The sequence below is a fragment of the Vanessa cardui genome, chromosome 16, assembly GCF_905220365.1.
Source record: "Vanessa cardui chromosome 16, ilVanCard2.1, whole genome shotgun sequence".
NCBI classification, from domain to species: Eukaryota; Metazoa; Arthropoda; class Insecta; order Lepidoptera; family Nymphalidae; genus Vanessa; species Vanessa cardui.
In genome coordinates, this window is record NC_061138.1 from 8,596,895 (window position 1) to 8,622,236 (window position 25,342).

The 25,342-nt window shown below is 33.0% G+C and overlaps 4 protein-coding genes across 6 annotated transcripts in view; 2 read left to right on the forward strand and 2 right to left on the reverse strand.

Moving 5' to 3' along the window:
* Positions 1 to 9,393, forward strand: part of LOC124536117 (breast cancer anti-estrogen resistance protein 1) — a 53,146-nt gene extending 43,753 nt beyond the window's left edge. The window contains 9 exon segments of the mRNA XM_047112568.1: positions 3,312 to 3,452; positions 4,907 to 5,047; positions 5,331 to 5,636; positions 5,762 to 5,948; positions 6,299 to 6,539; positions 6,649 to 6,817; positions 6,975 to 7,198; positions 7,288 to 7,534; positions 7,536 to 9,393. Coding sequence (XP_046968524.1) covers positions 3,312 to 3,452; positions 4,907 to 5,047; positions 5,331 to 5,636; positions 5,762 to 5,948; positions 6,299 to 6,539; positions 6,649 to 6,817; positions 6,975 to 7,198; positions 7,288 to 7,534; positions 7,536 to 7,640 — 1,761 coding nt within the window. The 3' untranslated portion in view covers positions 7,641 to 9,393.
* A 549-nt stretch (positions 9,394 to 9,942) lies between these two features.
* Positions 9,943 to 18,246, reverse strand: LOC124536154. The gene is made up of 9 exons (XM_047112616.1): positions 17,986 to 18,246; positions 17,556 to 17,911; positions 17,246 to 17,323; positions 16,837 to 16,861; positions 16,468 to 16,603; positions 15,115 to 15,270; positions 12,120 to 12,291; positions 11,475 to 11,572; positions 9,943 to 10,168 (listed from the first exon to the last, which is right to left on the reverse strand). The coding sequence occupies exons 1-9, from the start codon at positions 18,036 to 18,038 to the stop codon at positions 9,965 to 9,967; spliced, it is 1,278 nt and encodes a 425-aa protein (XP_046968572.1). The 5' UTR covers positions 18,039 to 18,246; the 3' UTR covers positions 9,943 to 9,964.
* Positions 18,247 to 18,607: 361 nt separating this feature from the next.
* On the forward strand, positions 18,608 to 20,587 carry LOC124536156 (N-alpha-acetyltransferase 10). Of its 3 annotated transcripts, none has more exons than XM_047112618.1 (4): positions 18,608 to 18,808; positions 19,194 to 19,523; positions 19,773 to 19,921; positions 20,300 to 20,587. In XM_047112618.1, the coding sequence occupies exons 2-4, from the start codon at positions 19,364 to 19,366 to the stop codon at positions 20,531 to 20,533; spliced, it is 543 nt and encodes a 180-aa protein (XP_046968574.1). In that variant the 5' UTR covers positions 18,608 to 18,808; positions 19,194 to 19,363; the 3' UTR covers positions 20,534 to 20,587. The 3 variants fall into 3 exon arrangements, with proteins under 3 accessions (XP_046968574.1, XP_046968576.1, XP_046968575.1); XM_047112620.1 differs by having other exon boundaries at positions 18,616 to 18,759; XM_047112619.1 differs by lacking the exon at positions 18,608 to 18,808 and adding an exon at positions 18,815 to 19,097.
* Positions 20,588 to 20,942: 355 nt separating this feature from the next.
* On the reverse strand, positions 20,943 to 22,142 carry LOC124536155. Its single transcript, XM_047112617.1, has one exon. The coding sequence runs from the start codon at positions 21,946 to 21,948 to the stop codon at positions 21,301 to 21,303; it is 648 nt and encodes a 215-aa protein (XP_046968573.1). The 5' UTR covers positions 21,949 to 22,142; the 3' UTR covers positions 20,943 to 21,300.
* Between the last annotated feature and the right edge of the window lie 3,200 nt (positions 22,143 to 25,342).

Sequence of the window (25,342 nt, forward strand, 5' to 3'; positions counted from 1 at the left end):
ACATATATACTAATAAGTATGTAATGTAAAATATTCTTAGCACTAATGTATTTCTACCATAACAATTATTATTAGTATTACTATACCTTTGTAAGACAATCTAAGATATTAGAATAGGTAAAGGTACATATAAAATTTTAAAATTGTTTCTTCAACTAAATTATTTTTTTAAGTGTATCGAAAAAGTTATTCTGTACGAACCAACTCCAAATTCACCGCAGCAAAGAATACGGAACTCAAACTAGTGCACTAAGTCTTGTCAAAAATAACAACCGTGAAACTTACATAAATGCACAATTGGTTACTACGACTAAATATTGTCATTGTTCCTGCATAAGCGCAATCGTCGTAAAAGATATATGATTTATGTGATTTCATAGACCTCATTAATGAGCCTTATCTCGTAGTGATAGTTAGTCAATGACCTCATACTTACGTGCATAGTGATGAGATGCTGTTGGCTGTGTACTTACAATCGTATAGACGATTCCGCGAACGCCACCGGCATGATTCATTCGAATTCGTGAGCTCTGAGCAGTGTCCTTCTATACTAATCGGACGTATTGTGAAGCCTCCGTTGATTTTTGGTTACCCTTTGGGTCAACATTGCCACTAGTCAAAACTTTGTAGATGAAATTCTGCAACTTAATCTATAAATATTAGACTGTATTTAAAGTTATTTAACACTAATGTATAATTTCTCATTTTTTCTCTTTCTCTCCGTCTATAGACATTGATTTCGAATGCCTCGATATAATTATGACGTCCTTAACATATATTTTAATCTGATGTTATTTATCGAAGGCGTATTAAATAAATTTTATTTTTAAAAACTGACGATTTATGAAAATGAAATCAGATCTGAATTATGGTGTGTCGTTTTGTGTTTTATGGATTCCGATAAGTTTGCTCCGGCTTAAAGTATATTTCGTAAGAGGCAAACCGAATATCGAATTTCAACCTGAATATGAATTAAGAAAAAAAAATCGAACTTTATAATTTTAGCAGTGAGTGAAATTTCAGAGTTATTTCTTGTTAAATGTAAATAGCTCTAATGGAAGAAATGTATCGAATTGCTTATGCGAGTAATATAGTACCGACACCCAACTTAAATATTACAGAAAAAAAAGAAAATAAAATTACATTGTTAAAAAATATAAATATTGAACGATATTACGAGATATAACACATTACTTAATACTATAACACTTATTATCTGGAAAGAAAATAATTTTACAAGTGTGGTCATTATCATCAAGCAAAGGAAAAATAATGTAAATTAAGAAAATACAAAACTTAATTAATAAAAGAATTATAATACTCATTAACACTGTTCAAATAGCCAACGTTAGTCAATACAAATAAATAAATTACTAATTTGAAATTAGTCTCTTACAAACTCTAAATGAATTAACTAAGTTATTAGTAGGTATAACAAGTTCACGTACGCACGTGACGTAATTCGATGTCGTGCGTCGTCTGACTCATCCCCGACCGGTTCTAATGAAAATTATCCCGATAGGATACGTTCATATATTTAACTTGTTTTGTTTACTATTAGTTCAGTACGCGACGGAAAGTTCATGAGGCACGTACACTCAAAATGGTTAATAAGATTCATTTTATTGCGTTCGTGCGTAAATTTAGAAGGACTACTTGTGTGATGTGTAATACTCAGACTGTTAAGTGTAGAAATTTTGGAAATGTACCAAGTATCCCGGTTAGTACAAATAATAACTGTATTTTATTATAACTTGCTAAAAAAATATGCAAATGAAAAAAAAAAATATCAATTATTTTTCAAGTATTGTATGTAGGCATTGAAATTGTTACCCTCTGTACACTTATGCTGGAAGCTTTTCATAATGGCGTTATGCCTGATTCAATTAAATCCTTTCATAAAACTCGTTAGGAACTTAATTAAAAACAATGCAACAAAGCGCCCGCATTCAGCGGAGTACATAAAATATGAACGTTCTTTTGTGATTGTTGCGAGTTATATCGGTTGCATAAACCATTAAACATTACGCTGATCGGAAACGGACATGGCCTGCCCCAACGCCGCCCACAGCCGCAGCGCGTTGCACAATGCAATCCATCATTATCGGTAGATTTGGGACGCACTGTTCCGACGCAGCTGCGCTCGGCCGGGACGCGCTGTCGATATGCAATCCCGTAATGCGGGATTTATGATGACAGCTTCGTGACAACGGGGTATTTCTCAGAGTCATTTCAAATAAAACATGTATAAAGTATAAATTGCCACTTACATAAATCGAAAAATATTTTACAGATATAAGTGATCATGCAATCAATACAATATCATATTTTGAGCTGTTACTTTTCTTTATATTTAATGTAGAATATGAAAAAACTATACAGCAATCACAACACATTTGTATTACCCCAGAATATGCTCCAAATTATAAAGGCGGACAAAGGTGTCAAATGTTTATGAGCAGCGCTAACAACTCACGTTACTTTTCCCTTCAAATTTGTCGGCTGCTTTATTGGGATATGTCATTTTGTGACACATTTCTCCCCACAAATTAAAAATACATCCCTTTCAAAAATTTCATACGTTCTCATTTATCATACTTATTATGGTCGCAAATTTAGTTCATAATGACAGATAATGATGATTGAAGTTACCTACTAATTAGTATTGATTGGACGTGTGACCGAGTGGGGAATTGATCGCAATGGGGTTAATGCGAAAACAGTACTTCATTCGATTTCTGTTACGTTCATTTAATCAAGATTTATAGCAGAAAGAGTTACGAGTGGTTAACTACCGTAAATTGTAAATTAAAATAGGATCTTGCGATTTATTTAAAAATAAATGTTATAAAATATTTATTAAAGTTTCTATAAAATCTGGAACACGATGACTATTCATGAATATGTTGTCCAATTTTTCTATAAGAATAACGCGTAACTGAAAAAAAACGACTTGAGCCACAATTAAATTAAAATTTCACATTTTTTCTAGATTTTTTTATCTGTACGGTATCTATTAATAAAGCAAATTGTCTTTATAATTTTTAAGGAAACGTCAATAACTCATGTTTAACGGTCACTAATTCGATGACTTGATAAATTTAATTAAATTTAAATCTTTCAAAGGCTGTTGGTAATTTTCATATGTGAATATTAAGTAACTACCTACATTACAATTTACAGTATATAGCGCATTTATTTAATAGACAATTTCCACATCTCTAGAAAACAAATTTAATTTCTGAAATAAACAATAACCAAATTAATAAGTAGTTGTGTTCTTATTTAATATCAGTTTTTTTTCATTGTAGTGCATGGCGCGAGCACTCTACGACAACATAGCGGAGTCACCGGACGAGCTGGCATTTCGGAGAGGGGACTTGCTTACCGTGCTGGAGCAGAACACTGGTGGCAGCGAGGGCTGGTGGCTCTGCTCGCTGAGAGGACGACAGGTATGTATCGTTTATTTAAGAGAAAAATATTAAAATAAAACTTGACACCCCATTTTACTACCTCCAATAAATAAATGCGTAATTTCCACCCTAGTATCGGAATTTTTAAACTATTTTGTATTTTACAGTTTCGTACTTAATAGTTAATTTTATTTAGTCGAAAGTTTATTTAAATAAATGTCCATATTATGTATTCATATTATAACAGTGAGTACTAATCAGATATCAATTCTACTGGCAAACTACAAATTGACAGTTTATGGCTGTCGAAAGGCAATCGTCGCCGTTCCGCTTTCGATTTCGTTTTTCAATTTCAGTTCGGACAAAGTTTTGTCGGGATATAATCCCAATCGAACATTAACCAATATAAATATTTGGACCTCAGTTACGTATCGGGATAGAACCAGTAGATATAGATAAGTTAAGTAAGAATACCAAATAATTTCAAGTTCTAATTTGTTTGCTAAAATGTGCAAGCTAATAGATTGCGGTAGCATCACTTAGCTTTATGGAACATAAGAGGTACTTATTAGTAGCAGTAATGACTAGGCGAATTTTAAGTCATGGCAACACCAAGGTTAAAAGTATACTCACGAAGCTCCTGTGGAAATACCGGCGCTTAAGGCCGTCTTGAAAGTCACAATGTATTATTATTCATTGCAAATCTTAAATTTATTTAAAGGTCGTGATTCCCCTCAGCCATATTAAAATGACTGGCGTATTGGTTAATTTTGTTACTGTTGTAGTATTACTCTGTTTTCTGAACACTATATAAAGATAAGATATAACAAATAAAAATATCGAGTGCATCCTAATTTAGTTATTTATATGTGATCTTACAATTGACATTATGCATTATGATGTAGTGTGTACTTTCATTGTTTTTATTTTGTTATTATTAGCAATATACAGAAAAGTTATTAAAAAGGCGTAAAATTGTCTATGATTAAATGTTACTGTTTTTGATTAGTTGTAGTAGTATGTTATGCTCACATTATACACGTGAAATTAGCTCTATTTGGTATTTTTACGGTCACTAAGCCGAATCTGATGAAATTTAGTCTAAAGCGAGGTGGAAGTGCAAGGAAAGGGCGTAAATTTTATGCCTAATACCCATAAAACGCGACCGAAAGAGCGTGCGACCTTTTATAGTATCTTAATTAGTAGTTAAACCAGACAAGAACTCAATAAGGGTTATAAAATAGTTATATGGTGCCGTACATATGGCATGTTTTTGTTGCTGCATGTTCTGAGGTCATCGTACGTAGTTCTTGTATCCTGTGACGCGCTTGTGATAAGACAACATCATAATTAATTGAATCAGCGTGAATAAAATATTGAATCAACGTTTGTAGTTGATAATAATAGATCGTCAATAAATAAATATAATATGTTTTTATAACTGAATCTACTACGTGGATTTTTTTTAATTGCGTAATTGTATTTTATTTCAGGGAATATGTCCTGGAAACAGACTGCGGATTGTGGCCGGAGTGTTCGATGCAAGCTCCGCTTTGCAGAGACGACGCACGCGTACGCCAGCACCAGTTGCTCATCAGCCTTTGCCGGCGCAGCAGTCACCCGCTTTCACAAAAGTAAGTGATCTTTCACAAGGATAAGTATAATTCCATACAGTTAACGAAATTTTATTACGTATACGGCCATGAGATTAACTTATAAGAGTATGCGTAATTGTTTTTGAGACGTCATGACATCATAAATATTGTAAACGGAATTCATTATCAGGGACGTTTATTCTTTTTTAATTCTTTCCTTAAGGAAAAATTACAAGAAACATATAAATATGGGTAATATAAATATAAAACATAAATAATTGTTTAGTAAAAATTTAATTGTTAATTTTTAAATATTTTATAGATCGAAGAATGTTCACATTACGACGTACCAAGGGCGCCATTGCCGGTTCAACGCATCATTGGCACATACGATTGTCCGAGGCCGGCCGCGGACTGGTACGATGCTCCGAGAGCTCCGCGACCCGCCAGCGCAGACTCGGCTTGCAGCGGTACCGGTTCCCTCACATCGGCGACGTCGAGTGCTTCTGCGAATTCTGGCAGTTCAGCGCACTCGGCTGCATCCGCATCTAGTACATATGATGTGCCGCGATCTCGCGCTTTACCTTTACCATGTGATGCGGCGTTGGAAGCCCTTGAACGATTACAAGTGAGTGGCTTATTAATATCCTGAAAAGATTTGTTGAAAGTATTTGTTTAATATTCAATCTCGATGATGAAAATTTTATATTAAATCTTTCTGGAAATTACATGACAAAAAATATCGTATTCCAGGAAGAAGCATCAGCGGCGGTTTCGCGATTGCTTTCCTACGTATCGCCGGGCTGGCGGCGACGCGGTGCGTTACGGCCGCGCGTTCTCGACGTGCGCGTAGCGGGCGCACGTTTACGAGCCGCCTTGCATGATCTCGCAGTATTCGCCGACGCTACGCTGGCCAACGCTCATGATGCCCAAGATAAAGGTACGTTTATGTACAAGACACTGCTTAAGTTTAAAGTAAAATTGTAACTGTTATCGCGAATATTTTCCGTTATTCCATGTGTTCATGTTTATTGGTCAAAAAAAAAGGTATGTATGTACCCAATATTATTAAGTGTAATAATATGACACGGAATAGTCAATTTAAACTTAAGTACTTGACCTTTATGAGGATAATTAATATTTTATTCTTGGTATTTTTGCTAAAGGAAAATAGAGATCTTATATTAGGGCGCTTCTTTTCCGTATTAATTTCGGATGGATTTTTCTAACAAAAAAACAAATTGATTTATCTAAAGCTGTTACAATAACTTTAACATTTATCAATTACAGGTATCGCAGTGAAGTTAAGGCCGCTAGTAAAGGCTCTCAAAGACGCTGAGCGCATTACACACGAAGCAACCAGTGCCCTGGACGCGGGTGACTGGGCGCCGGACCGGTTAGAACGCGACCGTGAGCCGACGGACGGTACGCAGGACGCCCTGGATCAGCTCGTAGCTTGTGCGCGATCTTTGACTGAGGACGTAAGGAGAGCAGCATCTTTCATACACGGAAATGCGTCACTATTGTTCAGGTTAGTTTCAATTTAATATAATAATTTTTCACGAATCTGATTTGCTTTAAAATCATCAAAAACTTTTCTGTTCACATTCATTTATAAAACTGAATCGGTATTTTTTCAGGCGGTCACCTGCGGTCCCCGAGCACGAATGGACGGAAGAGTACGATTACGTTCGACTGGAGTCCAGAACTGCAGTCGGTAGGCGAAATGCAGAAATTCGTGCTGCTTTACCGGATAAGCTCAGAGCATCTTTTGATGCTCTTGTACGAGACGCTGACCACGCTGGCGAGGTTAGTTAGTTAGTTAGTTGTGAAATTCTTTACACATATTTTTGTTGCATATGAATTGAATATTTATATTTTTATTGCAATTTCTTCAAAATTTGTATTTACTTAGTATACGTAATGGTGAAATTGTTGGTGTATTTAAGTCTTTTCATTTTCATAGGTAAGCGCAGTGGCTGCTGCCACGAGATTACCGCCAGACGACAGACAACTAGCGGCATTCTACGCTGCACAAACGGCCACATACGGCGCCCACCTCTCAACAGCCGTGGAAGCTTTCCTCCGAACCATAGAAATGGGACAACCTCCCGACGTCTTTCTCGCTCACGGCAAATTCGTCGTCTTGAGCGCTCACAGAATCGTCCACGTCGGGGACACTGTTCACAGGTTAATATTTCTTTCAGTGTTTATAAAAAAAAAACAATTCTTCATTTCTCGAAATTTTTTGATAAAAATATTTTATTGCATTACCATAGGAGCGCACAACACGCCGGCTTAAAAGCGAAAATATTACGCTGCTCCGATGCCCTCTCGGACGCCTTAGCCGCGACCGTCGCCAAGACGAAGGCGGCGGCGCTGCAGTTTCCGTGCGCGAGCGCCGTGGCGGACATGGCCGACGCGGCGCGCACGCTGGCGACGCGCGCGCAGGAGCTGCGGCGGGCGCTGGTGCGCGCGGCCGAGCCGCCGCAGGACTGCACGCCGGCCACCACGGTGCCGCCCTCCGCCGGCGCCACGCCCCTCACCCCCCTCACCCCCCTCGCGCCGCACAACTCGCTTCCCGTACTGTAAGATGTACCTATCTAGGATCGCTTCTCGACCTGTGATTTGAGTCGAATGTTAAGATTAGGCTAGTGTTCCAATGTTCCTTTTGGCTTGGCAGATATCTGATTATGCTAGAATTAAATGTTCTCGACCCCGCACTTGCGCTCTGAAACGCGTCGAATAGTGCAGCGTTGAAGAGTATATGACTTTTGTAAGCTTTTAATGAAGTGGATGATCTGCCGCTGAATTGGTGTACTTAAACGTAATGAATGATGGATTTAAAATTTATGTCAAACCATGTAAGTATCTTTGAAATATTGACCAAAACGTGCTGGACACTTGAATTAGTGAGGACTGGTAAAATTGGAGGCTGGTATACCTCCAGATAGATTACCAAAGAAAACAAAGAGAACGGAAAAAATACACAATAACATTCACTGCCGATAACGAATAATCAAGATCAAAAAAGTTTCTACTAAATGTAACAATTACAGGATACAAAAAATTAATAAAGGCTGCCATTAGTTCTTATTTCAAATGGTTTGCAAAATAACGCAAGATTTAAATTGCTGGATGCTCATTTACCGTAGTGAGTTGAGTTATCCGTCCAGTTTTATACATGTGGCAACAATAATCTTATAATGTAGCGTATGAATTTACTACGGTATTAGACCGATGAATGGTTGTATACTAAAAACGGTACAAATTATTGTCGTAGATTGCTTGTAAATATCACTGAGATATCTAATTTAAAAATTTGGGTTCAGTGTTGCCATTTTTTATATCAGCTAAATAAACTAAGCCTTCATAAACTCAATTCATTTAATTATAATTTAAAAAAAATCGCGATGTTATTTGAATTTACCATGACTGATTTTAATAACAATTTAGCTCAATTTATGTGTATTCTAAAATTTCTGAGTAAGAACATGATTTTGTGTTGGTTGTGTTTAGAAAATACGTGATAAATGTTAAAATAGACAAGTGGAGCGAAAATTATATAAAATGTAATCTAACCCTTTGATGAACCTATACATTAATAAACATTATGTATTTCTTAGTTCTGTCTAATCTATCGCAGCTTATTTTCATTTCCAACAACCAAGATGAAATGGGCTCGACGAATAAAATAAATTTTATATGACATAACATGAATGTGGAAAGAACGACTAAGAATGCGCTTATCCAGTTTAAAGTAGTCATAACTATTTAAGAGAGTACAGTTTACTCATCGAAATCGACTATAATTACAATACCATTATGGTATGTGCTAGCATTGTTCGAAACAAGCGATAAATGTTATCATATTATAAGTTAAAACGACTTTAATGAGGGCTGCGACCGCACTGCGAAATCAAACGACATTAATTTATTTTCGCGATTTCAATTCGCAACACTATGATGTCAAATTTGTATTTTTACAGCAATATGTATTTATATACATACATATTAAATTGATTACAAATAAAATCGGACCTATTTTTTCGTAGTGCGGACGAGCCCCAATATTTCAGTAAATGTGAAAAATGTCTTCGATATCGACATGTGATTTGTGGCACGCACAGGAGTTTAGTCAACTTTGAGTGTCAATATTTTGTATTTAATAAATATTATATTATAGTCTGCCGTAGATACAATATATCAATGTAAAAAGCATGTTGTATATTAGCAATGTGTAATATATTTCCTAGGTGTCGTAGATTAGCTAGGTATAGATGAAATTGTACAAATGCATATTAAAATAATAATTTTATTAATAAATTATAATTTAATCATCTTGTAAAACGCAATCAAGTAAAATATACAAATTTTCGTATTTATTTCATGTTTTATTTACTATTTCCTTCACTTTACAGTTATTTTATATATATTACTTTCATTAGGAAGTTATGTCGTTTTTTAACATTTAAACTCGCTTGGGTAAATCAAACAGATAAAGTTTATAATAATTTAATAATAATCACCGATATGTATATTTTTAGATATATTTTTATAGGATTTTAATTGTACCATTTAGCGACGCAAATAGGCTTAACAAATATCTCAGGCCCTTTCTTTTCAACGGTTGATGTTTTTTTAAAATAGAGACTAAACTTTATAAAAAACTCTTTGGTAGGATATCCGACAAACAATAATAATTAAAATCTAGTATTTGGTGATCGTATTTAAGTAAAAATCCAAGTATCAAAGTTCAATAAATTTTTAAGTATTTAGTTGGTGAGATTGCTCGAAAGATACTAAAATGTTTATTTTTTAAACATGATATGTTTCAGTAAAAAATGATCGGAGACGATTGATAAAATTCTTTTGCCAATTTAAAATGATCGTTTAAATCCAGGCAGTACTGTTATTTCAATCAAACACAAAGCAGTGGTTCATCGTTTATTATGGTCAAGTGTGCGGGAAGCGCATGTACTGCTGCGCGCGCGCCTCTCGCTCGCCGTAGTGCAGCGCGGGGTGCGCGGGCGGCAGCTGCTGCTCGGCCGCCACGAGCGCGAGGCGCGCGGCGCGCAGGCGCAGCGACGTCTCGATGGCGCGCGCCTGCCTCTCGCCCGCCTCCGCCTCCGCCATCTCCACCACCCTCTGCCTCTCTAGCTGATATTCAAATATAGTCCAGGAATTTTAGCACCAAAAATCGGTCCAACAACAACAACAGCCTGTAAATTCCCACTGCTGGGCTAAAGGCCTCCTCTCCCTTTGAGGAGAAGATATGGAACATATTCCACCACGCTGTTCCAATGCGGGTTGGTGGAATACACATGTGGCAGAATTTCAATGAAATTTGTCACATGCAGGTTTCCTCGCGATGTTTTCCTTCACCGCTGAGCACGAGATGAATTATAAAGACAAATTAAGCACATGAATCAGCGGTGCTTGCCTGGGTTTGAACCCGCAATCATCGGTTAAGTTGCACGCGTTCTAACCACTGGGCCATCTCGAAAAAATCGGTCCGTTCTACATAAAATCCTTCTAAGTGATTTTTCGATTGGATTATGTCGGAGGGTGCCCCCCAAGTATAGTACGACACAACTTAGATGTCGCATCGGCAAAATTCGTAAAACCGATCACATCCGAATTAAGTACGCTCTCCCAAATTATCAGTATTTATTTCTCATGCGAATATGATCTTTGCACAAACGTAATAACGTGTAATATCATATGACCTAATATATTCGTCAATTTGACGCGTCGATTTACATGCACTTGTTTTCTCTGACGCGTGAATCTATAGCGACGAATAGCGTCGAATGGCGCGATAGGGAGCTATTTCTATTGGTTGCGTAAATCGGCAGTAATCGGTTTTAATTTCATTCCATTTCATTTTCCGATGCTACATCTAATTTGTGTCCTACTATATATAACCGAGTATCTGTCGTCCGAAACCGCGAGCGCTAGGCGCCATCTTGGAAAACGTTTTTTTCGCATATATCTCGGGAACGGTAAATTTTACGTAACATATAAAAACTTAAATATCTCGGAAAATATCAACAATAGGAGGAAAAGTTTGGTATGAAAAAGGTGGGAAATTTTGTTTTCTACAAAAAAAGATCTCTTCGGTTTTTGACGTAAAACTATTACGTAGAAGGATTTTATGCAAAGTGGATATCTAAAAATCTTGGACTAATATGGGTTGATATTTCTTAAAAAATACAAAAGTTAAGCAAATAATGTTCAATTCATATATAATACGAAATTAAATTAAATTAGTTTATTACTATTTTACTTGTTTTAATAATTACTCAACATTTATATTAAAAAACCCGTTCCTATTGATTTTAAGGACAAATGTCCATATACCAAAGTAATTTTAAGTTTATGTACCACAATATGTATATTGTTAAAACTAAAAATAAATTTTATTAGTTTATTGTTAAGTTTGTTATTAGTTATGACAACTCACTTTGGCAGTTTCTAGTTGGTATTTCAGGAGTTCTAGTTTTAATTTAACCACTTCCTTGTTCTCAAATTGTGTGCCGGAACCGAAATGACTTATTGAATCTGAAATGAGAAATTTGTTATTCTTTAAAAACTGTATAACAGTCATCCAAATGATTTTTGTAAGGGCGGAAATTTTTAATGAAGGGTGAACATCGCGAGTGTTAGCACATGTGTACACTCAATGTCATAATCAAATGTGATAGCATTCAATACTCGCTGTGGCACGGCAATGTACGACATTCAAACTTAGAACTTGTAATATTTTAATAGACTATACTTTTTATTGTCTCGACCGTGTATTTTAAGATTTAAGAATTTACAGCCTTATAATCGAGCCATTAAACCAACAAGGCAGTTGATCCTATTTGTTCCGAGGAAACGTTTGCCATTGCTAATACCTACTATTGTACTAGGGTCGTTTGTACGGTATTTGTTGACATTTGATTCGGGATATGTACAAGTGAATCTTAACATATAACGATAAATAAATCTTCAATGTTTTATAGAAATATGGGCTATATTGTTGTGTTCATGTTATAATTTTTTAAATTCATTACAGTCTATGCAGATAAATTACTACTACATTTATAAGAATATATAAAAATACCTATTCCCGAGTCTCCTTTAAGTACCGTACCGAGTGGATCTGACATTTCTTCACAATGGTCATTTGAAATGCCGTGTATGTCGTGGGAATCCTCGTCATCATTTTCATTTTCATCTTCATTATCTGAGTCTAGATCGTTTTTGTATTCAAAATGTGGCTCAGTCTTTATATCCTAAAATAAAGTCAATCTCAATCCGTTGTACTTTTATTCGATACATGATTAAGTATACGGTATTGTTTAATGTAATTTTAATTCCAAACTTATTATTTAGAGGTGTTTAACCACTTTACGTGTTTTATAATAAAATTTACACAATTGCAATATACACCCATAACCCAGACCATAATTAACAAAAAATACAGACACGTACTCTTTGAATATTTTAAATCTAACATACATACTTCAGAAACCCTTCTTAGACAATTGGATAGACATTGATGCACTTTTTGGTTAAAAAAAAAACTAAGCTAGGCAGTTTAATCTGACCTATATACAAGATATTATTGTATATCATCTAAATCCATTAAGTGATTTAAGCGGGAAAATGTAACAGATAAGAGTTACTTTCGCATATATAATTTTGGGGCAGAAGTATGGATAAACTGTATCGTAACTTTATTGTAAGGCATAATTGCTACATATTTTTTAGGGTTTAAAAAAATACGAAATATATTTCTTTTGGCTGTTTTAGGTCTGAGGTGTATCTTAACAAGTTCGTAGAAAACGTGATTACACGCTATTGTACCATTTCTATGTGAAATACATTTTTGAATTTGACTTATTATTTCCATTAGTTCAAGCAAAAGCGTTCTAAATTCTTCTACGTTCCAATCCCCTGTACTATTTTTCAGGCTAAGAGTTCGTGTTATTGAGTATAAAGGTATCATAGGTCAGGTAGAAGAGACGGTGGTACTTCCTCAGGGACACCTTGGAAATTTGTTTGTTGATGGATTGCGGCTTGCAAATTATTTTACTCATGGAATTCATTGTCAAACGGTGGTAGTGTTTAAACATTGACGAATCAAAAACGCTTCATTGTAAAGTTTAATTCAATAAAATTGATTTGATTTAATTGATGGAACACATTTGCCCATATGATTAATACGTGTTTTTCATTGTATTTTTACTTACATGTTATGTTGCATAATAATTAGTGTTGCCCAAATTCAGTCTTGGTCTTGTTCTTGCGTTTTTGCAAGACCAAGACCAAGAACAAGACCGCGTATTTTTAGCAAGACCAAGACCAAGACTGACCCTGCAAGACTTGAGCAAGAACAAGACATAGCCTGCAAGACTCTTGCGTCTTGCAGCTAAGACTTAGCGCTATTTCACGGAGTAGTTAGGTGTAACAGTTCGGTGTATAGGAACGCTTAGGAATTCTATGAGACGTAAAAAAATAAAAAAAACTGGGCATATGCGCAGTACGACTAATACCATAGACATACCTACATAGCGAATAAAAAAATATCCATTAAAATCAAACTGAGTGCATGCATAGTTATGTTTTAATCATCGGCACTTTGATAATGCGGCATCAAAGGTTTTGTACTTACTTCTCAAAAAAATTTGCCGTTTTTCGGAAGTACATGGTTATGATACACGCGCCGGCGGCTTCTTTTGCCGACAATCGTTGCCGCCGCGCCGAAATCACAACATTTGTCACTATTTTATGGCCGCCACAGGGCGTAGGTATACTCATGCAAAATAATTTCGAATTTTAAGAGTACCTACAGGTGTTCCAAAGAATAAATAAGTTTCAGAGTGCTTAGAATGAAAATGAATACATTATAATGATCACGCAAGTAGTATTATGATCACGATAAAATGGTAAGGATAGGTAGTAGATATCATAATAATTTATTCTAGTAAGTATATTTTATAATATTGATTGTATGGTTTTAAACTAATTACTTAGGTACTATTATTGTACATTCAGTCATTATATTTCTTAAGTTTTTACAAGAAAAAAATAGTAAAAATATCACCCATTATTATAAGAAACAGTTACTTCCATGAAAAATGACATATAGGTCAGTTGATTTTTCAAATTTCTTATCAAATCTTCAGTAATTTATTAATCTGCTTGATCTTTACTATGGCTATGTTAATTCAAGCTCACATTGTTCGAATTCTAATACGTTTTTCTAAGATTTAAAATAAACTTTAAAAAATAGTAATAGACTAATAGGTAATTGCAAGACTTGCAAGACTCTTGCTACAAGACCAAGACCAAGACCAAGACTGGGAGCGCAAGACCAAGACCAAGACCAGGTGTATTGGCGCAAGACCAAAACCAAGACTGGCTAAGTCTCGTCTTGTTCTTGCATTAGGGCAACACTAATAATAATACCCTTCTTTAAAGCGTTCTCAGTTGTCACTAAGGCAAATGTTTGCTACTTTATATTGCAGGCTACTAAACCGAAACCAGATCCTCATATCTCATGCATTTAAATAATATTTCACGTTTTTCAACGATAAGATAAATTTACTGATCAACTTAGGAATTTATGATTGAAGAAGCCCGCGTGAAGAGTAGAGATCGGCGAAGTGTCATACGATCCAATAAAGAGCGTCATACAGCATAGTAATACGATTTGTTGATGGTAACACCAAGGTCCGCGGATACATTTTACAATAAATCTCTGCTTCTTCCACGCTTTTTTATCATCGATACAAGATTTAATAGAATGATAAAAAAGCGTGAAGTTAATACCTGTTGTTTCCAAGCAGGATATATTAATTTAAATAATTGTATTTAATTAACATGACTTTGTATTTTTTAAATGTTAAAAAAGAGTAACTACTGAGTTTCTTGCCGGTTCTTCTCAGTAGAATGAACTTTCCGAACCGAAAACGTGATTTGGAAATAGTTTAACCAAATAAAATCATAATGATTTGTTCCTATCACTATAACTAGTGCTTTTAATTCTGATGTAACACGTCAGATTTAAAAACACCGGCTTACCTATGAATGACGGGACTAATATAACGTACCTCATTTCTGTCGTCTAATAGCTTTTCGATTTGATTTTTAATATTAAAGTCTTTATATCGAACTTTTTTAGCCATCCGCTTCATGTTGTTAAACTTAGTTCGCAATACTTTTGTCGTTCTCTTCTGTGGGCTCTGTTTATTAAATGTATACGTTATCTGAAATTTTAAATTTGAAATAAGAATCTTTTTATAATTAGAATATATTTTAAACCAGTTGTCGCCGACGGTTCCGCTTGGTTTTTTTGGGGGTTGGTTGTCATAAGTTACGTAAAAAAGTCGAATATGTCCTTTGGGAGTTCAAGCTTGCTTCACAACAAATTTCATCAAATTCAGTCATTGGTTTGATCGTGAAAGAGCGACAAACAGACATACAGACAGATACCTTGACATTTATAATATTAAATATAGATTAAAAATATATAGTTTTAAATACAACTTTATTGTAAGTGACTCATTGTTGTAATAAAACTAATTTTAACGGATTTGAATCGCGTATGAGTCGAGATGGCCCAGTGGTAAGAACGCGTGCATCTTAATCGGTGATTGCGGGTTCAAACGCAGGCAAGCACCGCTGATTCATGTGCTTAATTTGTCTTTATAATTCATCTCGTGCTCAGCGGTGAAGGAAAACATCGTGAGGAAACCTGCATGTGACAAATTTCATAGAAATTCTGCCAAATGTGTATTCCACCAACCCGCATTGGAACAGCGAGGTGGAATATGTTCCAAACCTTCTCCTCAAAGGGTGAGGAGGCCTTTAGCCCAGCAGTGGGAATTTACAGGTTGTTGTTGTTGAATCGCGTATATTAATTATTTTTTTTATCATCCCGACGTTTCGAGCACTTTACAGCGTTCGTGGTCACGGGTAGACTGAGGTGACATTTGTCTATTTAAAGTACAAAAGAAATATAACATACAACTACCGCCGACGATTTCTTAAAAAAATAAAAATTAATATACGCGATTAATAATCTGTTAAAATTAGTTTTATATCAATGTGTAATAATCGCGAAAATTTAAGACAACATTATGCCTCATTGTTACAGGATTTCAATTTTTGGTTCAGTAAAAGTTGATGGACTTATTACTAAAAAAGTCCAACAATTTTTACTATAAATAAGCCATACAAAAACCTCACAGTAAAGACTCCTGTGCACAGAAAATTGTCACAGTCAACATTGAGATGGGATAAGTCCCACACTTAAAAGGCTGTCAAGATTTGTGCCTATTGATTAGGTAAAAAAATACGGCAATAGAAAATCTGCTAATATAAGTTCTCTTAGTATTGTGTTACTAAATATTCCAATATAACGAAAAAAAAAAATTATGAAACTTATATCAACATATTCTTACCCTGGCCCATGCATTATTTTTCATCTTATAAGCTCTACCTGAGCTTTCTTTGCAGAAGATACTTTTCTTTTCATCTTTTATACATTTTAACAACAGACTACATTCTTGTGGGGCAAAGTTTAGTGATCTATTCAACCTAAAAATGAATACTTTCATTAATAAGGTCATTTGTAAAGCAATACAATAAAATAGTCATTTTAAGAACACCAAAATTTGTTTGATCACTTTTAAAAAAATCATCACAATTTACTTGCATACAAAATTTGTTAAATAATTAGTTGTTTGCATGAAATATTAACAACTCAGCTCAGTGGTACTAGTGCGAACAGAGAATGCATTGCATCATAATATTTAGACTATGAAACTTACATTAACTTATCATCTTCAGCTCCATCTGGAATTAGAGAATTAATATTTTAGTGTTTACATACATATTATTATAAAGTTGCCTACATTATATTTATTAGCGTGCAGATCCAAAAGTCAATGGGTTCAATTATTAGGTAGGACCAGTAAACATGTTCAAAAGTCAGTCAAAAAATGGTCTATAGCTGCTTAAAATTATAAAGTTGATTTTGTTCATACTCTTGTCTGCATAAGAATATTATGTTGCAATCCATCAGATCATGAGAGTGAGAGAATGGAGTCTTTATCCGGTTTGTATATGAATAGCATTACAATATATGCTGAGCAGTATTCATATTCAATGCTGAGACTACAATGGCCAAGATTATATTCATAATTATAATCGTCATTATGATTGTAGAGTAGATCTTACCACTTGATTCATCTGATTGTTTGTCATTACTGTCATCCCAGAGCTTTGAAGAGTTATTTTCATCACCTTCATGTAAATCTAAAAGACATAAATAATATTGGTTCAGTTTTTTGATAACTCATATCAAAAGTAAGCAATTAAATTGGTCTGGTAAATCTTAAAGGATGTGATAAGAATTATGTTTTACAGAGAACAACTTTTTAAATTTACTTTATTAACTAAGTTTTGATTTTGTTTTAATCTAACTACACAACTAAAAAATCATAAAAATACAATTTTTTTTTATATCAATATAAATATTAAAAATTACCATTTATTTCTTCTAGCCAATCCTGAGGTATTTCATTTGTATTTTTTTCTGAGTCACTGATCATAGATACTATTTGGCAAAGAACATCATTTTCAGTCCTGTTTAGATTAATTAAATTTTTTGAAGTTTTTCTAGCTTCCTTCTTGAGATTTTCCCATTTTGTTTTTAAGCTATCCACACTTCTTGAATATTTGAAACCCTGTTTGTTTATTTCTTTAGTTATCTTTACCCAAGCAGCCTCCTTGGCATGATTGGTTGTAGAGTTTGTGCACTTGTTTAATATTATGTGTTTATATTTTGCTACTAAATTAACCAAAACTCTTACTTCTTCTTTACTAAACGCAGGACTTCTAAAACTAACAAAATAAAACATATTTTTTTCATGACATTAATAAATTAAGGTAGAGATTGAGCAGTATTTTATACTTACGGAACGATGTATGCTGATGAAGTAGTATCATTTTGTATTTTTTGATCGTCCATATCTTATAATTGCTGAAGTAAATTTTAAATATGTATGTTTATTTTTGTGTAATCTTCAGGTTTGTCAAGACCATTAAAATGTGTCATATAAATACGTTTTATAGTCCAAAAATTATCATTTAAATGATTTACAATACGTTAATATAGAAAACTTAAATTAAATTGTAAATATCGGTAGGTATTCGGCTCAGAAGTCAGAATATTTGATTACTAATATATTTTGATATTGTCAATATGACAGCATTTATCAATTATCAAAACAAAAGAAACAGTGGGAAAGCGCAGGGAAAAATTAAAATAATCTTTGTTAATAACGTTGTTTTAATAAGAACAAAAGTTAAATTAACAAAGAAATTTGTTTAAAAAGTATTACGACCGACAAAACATTATTTTATTATTCTACTATAAAATATGATATGGCCACATAAGATAAACTTCTTGACTGTTCTGAGTGGGATGAATTAAAAACATAATTATAAAAAATAATTTGCTTTAGAAATTGTATGTTTTAATCAAGTAAATTATTGTTTTAATCGGCGATTTCAGTAAAAACTTTGACAAATTGGTCTATTTTATTTTTGTGTATAGCAATAAAAGTAAATGTCATGTCAAACTAAAAAATCAATGAGAGTAAAGTTTTAGGTTATTCTTACTGATATTAAAAATAAGGAAAAAGAAATAACCATAAAATTCTTTTTTAAAGACATCTAGCTTAAAGAAGGCAAATATGAACATTTAAATATCAGCTTTTATTATTATTTCAAATAATCGTAAGTTCGCTCATTAGTCCAACAATCAACATGGCGGAAATATTCATTCCACCAAACTACAGATTTTAGTTAAAAAATAGTTTTTAAATATATATTACAGCAATTAGCATAAGCAATCATCATAGTGACTAATATGAGAAATTTATATTCCGGCTAATGCATTCCGCAACAATCGTGTGTTCATTTTATAATTAAATTTATTATACGTAGTCAGATATGAAGGAAGTGATATTAGCTATCCTAACCTTTGTATGTAGCGTATTTTTAGTTTTAATATTTGTGTTGTTTTGTAAGTAATCCATTTTTGCTTAAGTAGTATTATCAAAATTCATAAAAAAATCAATTTTTCTATCAAGTTTGTTTTTAATTCGATTGTTTGTTACAGGCTGGTACGTAGTTTGGAAGTGTTGTTTGTCTAAATTTCGCTTTGTTCGTGAACTGCTCGGGGGTATGTCAGATACTCCCCCAGCTTCAGAGACACGTCAACCGAAAGCAAGAAAAACAAGACGAGAATAAAAATTGTATATAACTTTGGAAATATAAACATCTGTCACAATGAATATTCGGTGTGCTCGTCCTAGTGACCTTATGAACATGCAGCACTGTAATCTACTGTGCTTACCAGAGAACTACCAGATGAAATATTATTTCTATCATGGTTTGTCATGGCCTCAGCTCAGCTATGTAGCAGAAGATGAAAAGGGTCATATTGTTGGTAAGTTAGCATTTTTTTACATTAGAATAATTAATATTACTATATTATTTTAACAGCCTCAAAATATATTAATAAAATTGTGATCATAATTTAAACATTATTTATTGAAAATTATATGAACAGCTTTTTTATGACATTTGAAAATGAATGAATATTATACTGGATTATCTTTTTATAATAATAATATGTAAGCATTCTATACTTATTAGCATGAAACAATTGTATATAGTACTTTTATTTGATTATTAGGTTACGTTCTTGCAAAAATGGAGGAGGATGGTGAAGACAATCGCCATGGTCACATAACTTCTCTTGCTGTTAAAAGATCACATCGACGACTTGGTCTTGCACAAAAACTTATGAATCAGGCATCACTTGCGATGGTCGAATGTTTTCAGGTAATTTTGTTTATTATATCTGACTGTTCTACTCAGTGGTGGGGCTTTGTGCAATACTATTTAATCTTGTGTGCTATTTTCAACAACACAAACAGTGGGAAACAGTATAATTAAAGGCACGAAAATCATAACTTAATTACTAAGATTGGTGGTGCATTGAAGATGTAAGGAGTGATTAAAATTTCTTAAATCACCAATATCTATATGGGCAGTGGTGGCTTACCATATGGTAGCCTACTTGCCTATTTGCTACTCATTTCATTAAAAAAAAACTAATAATTCTATATTTATACATAGGGAATATTTACCACTAAACCAAGTCAAAATAAATCTTATAAGTCATTTTTTTATATCTGAATATATTTTTATATTTTTCAGGCAAAATATGTATCACTACATGTAAGAAAGAGCAATCGAGCTGCACTGAATCTGTACACCAACTCCCTTGGTTTTAAAATTTTAGAAATTGAACCAAAATATTATGCAGATGGTGAGGATGCATACTCTATGATGAGAGATTTAAGTGCATTTGCAGCTGACAATAAGTCAGACAGTCAATCAACTGAAAATTTAGAAATCAAGTCAGAATCAGCCATTGTGTCACAGTGTTAAAATGATTATTTTCAGACTAAGTGTTTAAGGCAATAATAAATGTTTTAAATTTAACATGTTTTATTCATGGAATCCATTTGTTATAAACATAAATTAAGCTCTTAAAACAGTTAAGAGTTGTAGGAACTTTTATGTCTTCAGCAAGACAAAATCTATATTAACAAAAACTATAGTTAATAAATTGTTCTGTATGCCTTAGGTAATTTAGAAAATATTATCTGGGTTTTAATAAAGTTTGGTTTGCATATAAGCATATATCTTTCTGAAATTCTTTATCTCCTAGCATTACTTTTTAAAACAAAGCTTGGTAGGGAAGCAATGTGAGTTTAAATTTTCATAAATTTTAAATTTAATATCCATGAAACAAATTTAGTGGTTTATAAATACATACGTATATCTAAATATAACAAAACAAAAATAACTTATATTTAGGAAGTCGGTACTCTTCTAAAAAATCTACTAATATTTATTGCATACAAATATTAGGTACCAAAATATAGTTAGCATGATAAGTGTGTGTGATGTTAAAAGAAATTCACAATACAAACATGAAAAAACTAAAGCAAAAGAATTAAATTATAGGGTGCTAAATTAGACTACAAATATATTTAAAGTTAATGTATGCCTTAAAAAAATTTAATTAAAACTATTCCATTGTTAAATTATTTAATTTTAATAAAACATTTTGTGTATAATTAAAATAAACATGTGAAGTTAAGTCTATTTATTTAAAATTATAAATAATTCATGCGCTGCGAGGAAACACCTTAAGTAGTTTCATCATCGTCATCATCTTCATACAGGTGATTGAGTTTCAATTCAACCTGTTTTTCTTCTACATTTTTTTTCATTCTTTTATTGATTCTATTAGCATTATTCTTTTTCGCAGACACTCCTACTACATACTCTGGCATAATAACTTTGTTACTTTGCAAAACAGGTTGTGGTTGTTCTAATTGTGGTTGTTTAATTGTTTTTGATATATTGAAGCTTGGTTTTTTGAAAACAGCACCCGTTTCGTCGATAACCATATTGTCTTCTTGAACTTTTTGAGCCGATTCCTCCATTTCGCGTATAAATGCTAGTGCAGTCTGTATATTTGTTTTATCAGACATTTGGTCTGGCGTAACATCTGAAAGCGAGTAATACTTCCATTTTCCTGGATTTTTTATGTAATCTGGTGTGGTTTTTGCTTGCAAGCAATCTTGTATACTTGCTTCAGGTCTTTTGTATATACTAATTGCTTTACCACGAAATTGTTTTACTTCACGTCTGAGTTTTTTATAAGCATGTCTGTCAAATGCGCCATAGTTTTCCGAAGGTACGAGATTATTTGTCTTCGAAAAACTACATTGTTCCTCAGCATCTTTTAAATGTTGGAACAAATTATTTTGTCTTTCACGAAAAGAAGCCATTTTTAATGCTATTTATGTAATGTGCAATAACGATAGGAATATACCTTATCAAGGTATATATTGAATGTAAGCTACTAACAAATACCAGTTTTAACAAATTTCAAGTACATAATAATATGTACAACAAATATAAAATGTCTGAATCTCTATGTTAAATGTTAATTGTTAAGAGTTAAGGCTTATCAATCTATAATGTCAATTGTCAACTGTCAAGTGTCAACCGAACCAACTATGATGTGCGCATAACACATTTGAGTGCTGCCAGGTACATTTGAGAAATAAAATATTTAACAGCTCTTCTCGCAGAAAATTTACATTAAAAAAAGCAAAAATTTTAATATTTTTTCATAAAAAAGTGCCGTTGTTGTATATTATTTATAATTTGACTTATATTTTTTAAATGTGGCTGCATAATTTTTATTGCTGTATAAATTTTAGGATAGTAAATTAATTATAAGAAAATTGTATGGAATTCTATGAAAACTTTCTTCATTGACTGCGATTCTGGTTTCCTCAACTGGTATGGATACATATATAGTCAGTTTCTCCTGATAAACTTGTTACTGTTACCCGACTACACAACGACACGAAACGTTAAAAGCTTTTCTTTTGTATTGTTAAAAAAAAACCGTTAAAGAATGTTTGCCTGTTATTGTAACATTGACCAATATATGCACGCTGTGGTAAATATTTTAAAATAAATTTTACCCCATTTTTATTGATAGCGATATTTATACCGATAATGTGGTCAACTATAGGCAGGCCGGACTGGACGAATACCCCGATTTACCAGGACAAGCCCAACCGTGGGGCCTGACCTCTCTTTATCGGGACCCGTGGCAACTCCCAAAGTGTAACAATAGATGTTTCATATGACCACATCATAGAAGCATTCATTAACAACTTTTCCATGATCTATAACACAACTCACCTAAACTAATTAAAAATATCAAAAAGAACAAAATAAAACAAGTAACCACCTCTGGCATTTTTATAAGTAAAAATATGTTTTTGATCATATGTTTTTTTTTTAATTATCTTAGATATTAGAGAAGCCAAATAAATATATTAGGTTATAATAAACTATTTTTTAAATTAATCTTTGTAATATAATGGTTTGCTGGCCTTGTTTTGCTGCGTACATTAAAAACTATGAAAAAGGTTTTTTATGTTATCAATTTATAGGTATATATATTTGTCAGAACTATAAAAAATGGGGCGTGTACTTAAGTACTCTCTAACTTGTACGCGCATACAAAGCTCCATTTCTCCAGCGTGATTAAAAATTAATTTTATTTACATAAATAACAATTTAACGTTCTACAGTTTTGTCCACCGAACAGTAGAGTAACGTGGTGGGCACAAACCCTTTTGCTTAATTAGAGTGGTGGTGGTGTATACTTCACTCAGAAATATGACAATAATATTACTTTTTTAAACGATAGTAAAAACAATATTGTCGTTCTAAACTTGTTTCGCATTTTAGGCTCTGTATCTACAGACAGATGACCCAAAGTAAAATAAATTCAAATATTGCAATACAAATGAAAGATAAGATAGAGCAAGTTAAGTAAGCGATTAATGATATCAAATAACAAAGACAGTACGAACCGACACCGACACATCCATGTAAATTTACATAAACTCTCTTAATACTTCTAGAAGTAATACTAGTATTAAGAGAGTTTATGTAAATTAAGTTTTATAGAATAGGTACAAATAAGCATGTAGGTTATTAAGTTTGTATTAGTAGTGAATGTTTAATTATGTAACATGCATTAATTGTAAATGATTTTATTATGTTTGTATTTAGTGTTCTATCATTTTATTTTACTCCGTACATTTATAATTAATGTCAGGACAGCATAAATTAACGCAACCTTAAACAGACACGTAGACGATTTTTTTTTTGTTTAGAATATTAAATTATTTATATCTCTTTTGGGCATTTGATGGTAGACATTTGTAACGTCGAAATTCATGACCTTCCGGTTATTTGGTTACCAAAAAGACGACAAACTTTTGTTGAAGTCTATTAAATAGTAATACTACGCCGTGGCATAAATATGCCATATACGCCACGGTGGTGTTGCATGTCTCCTCGAAATACCGAGTTGGCCTAATTACCCTTGAGTTTTAAATGAATCATAATGTCGATGTGCTTAGGAGCACAAATAAACACCAATTTTGCACCTCCCAATGGCGCTTGACAAGCTTATTATTTGTAAACGTGACCTTTGTATAAGTGAATGTTTACTTGTTTGTAAACACGTATTACTTTTTCATTTATATAAATATTATCGTTTTATTGTTTATTATAGATCACGAGATTTATTTATTTACGAACTAACTGTACAAAAGTATTTAGGTAGGTACTATATACCTATATGTGGTGATGGCTGTGCTATAGTTGTCAACGGTCGTTTATAACATGATTAAATAAATGAAAATAAACAAAATAAGAAAGTTCTCATTACGAGTTAATTTGGCAACAGCAGGCATCTCAGTCATCTCATTTCCCAAGTTCGGTGGTGCATTGTTGATATGAGGAATCATTTATTCATATTTCTTACATTAACAATATTGTACAAACAAGAAGTACTAAAGAAAAATACTGTTTAATGTAAATGAAGGGTTTAAAGGTAATGTTCCTTCCGTATTATAGGAAATACCGGAACAATTTGGCGGTCAATTGTAATCAATTTTTCTATTCAACTTATTCTGTAAATAAGGAACACTAATAAACGTCGACATTAAAACCTCGAATATAATTTCAAAGTTTTTTTTTTATTGAAAATAAACAGCGCGTGAGTCATTATATATACACGAAACTAAAGAACATTAAAATTACCAATCATTTGTAATAAGAAAAACATAATTATACCTAAATATTGTAGTGACATTATTCAAAGATAAAATAAATAACGGACCCATTGTATTTTATTTGTACTATAACAAACTCCATTCGTATTTTTTATTGAATATTCTTGAGCTACATGCGGATAATGGGGCCAAGCTGTGACTAGTAAGTTACTAGTAGTCCGACTCCCATCGTGATAAATTTATTACGTCATAATCTTTATGTACACAATGTTTTCACTTGGTAGTGTTTATATTTGGGCTTAACAAAGCTTATCTGTTTGTTGTTAGATACTATCAATGCGTTTGAAGTAATACCAATAAAACCTTTTTTTCGAAACCTATTCCTTTTTTATTCATTCATTCATTAATAGAGATTCATGATTATAATAAAAAGTTATATGTGCGGTCATGATTATAAAAACTTCAAAGGCATTGTTTAATATAGATAAAATATACATTTTGTTTGTACAAAGCACATTTATGTCGTGTATTTTAAATTAAGCAATGAGGTAGCCGTTGGTAGAAGATACGT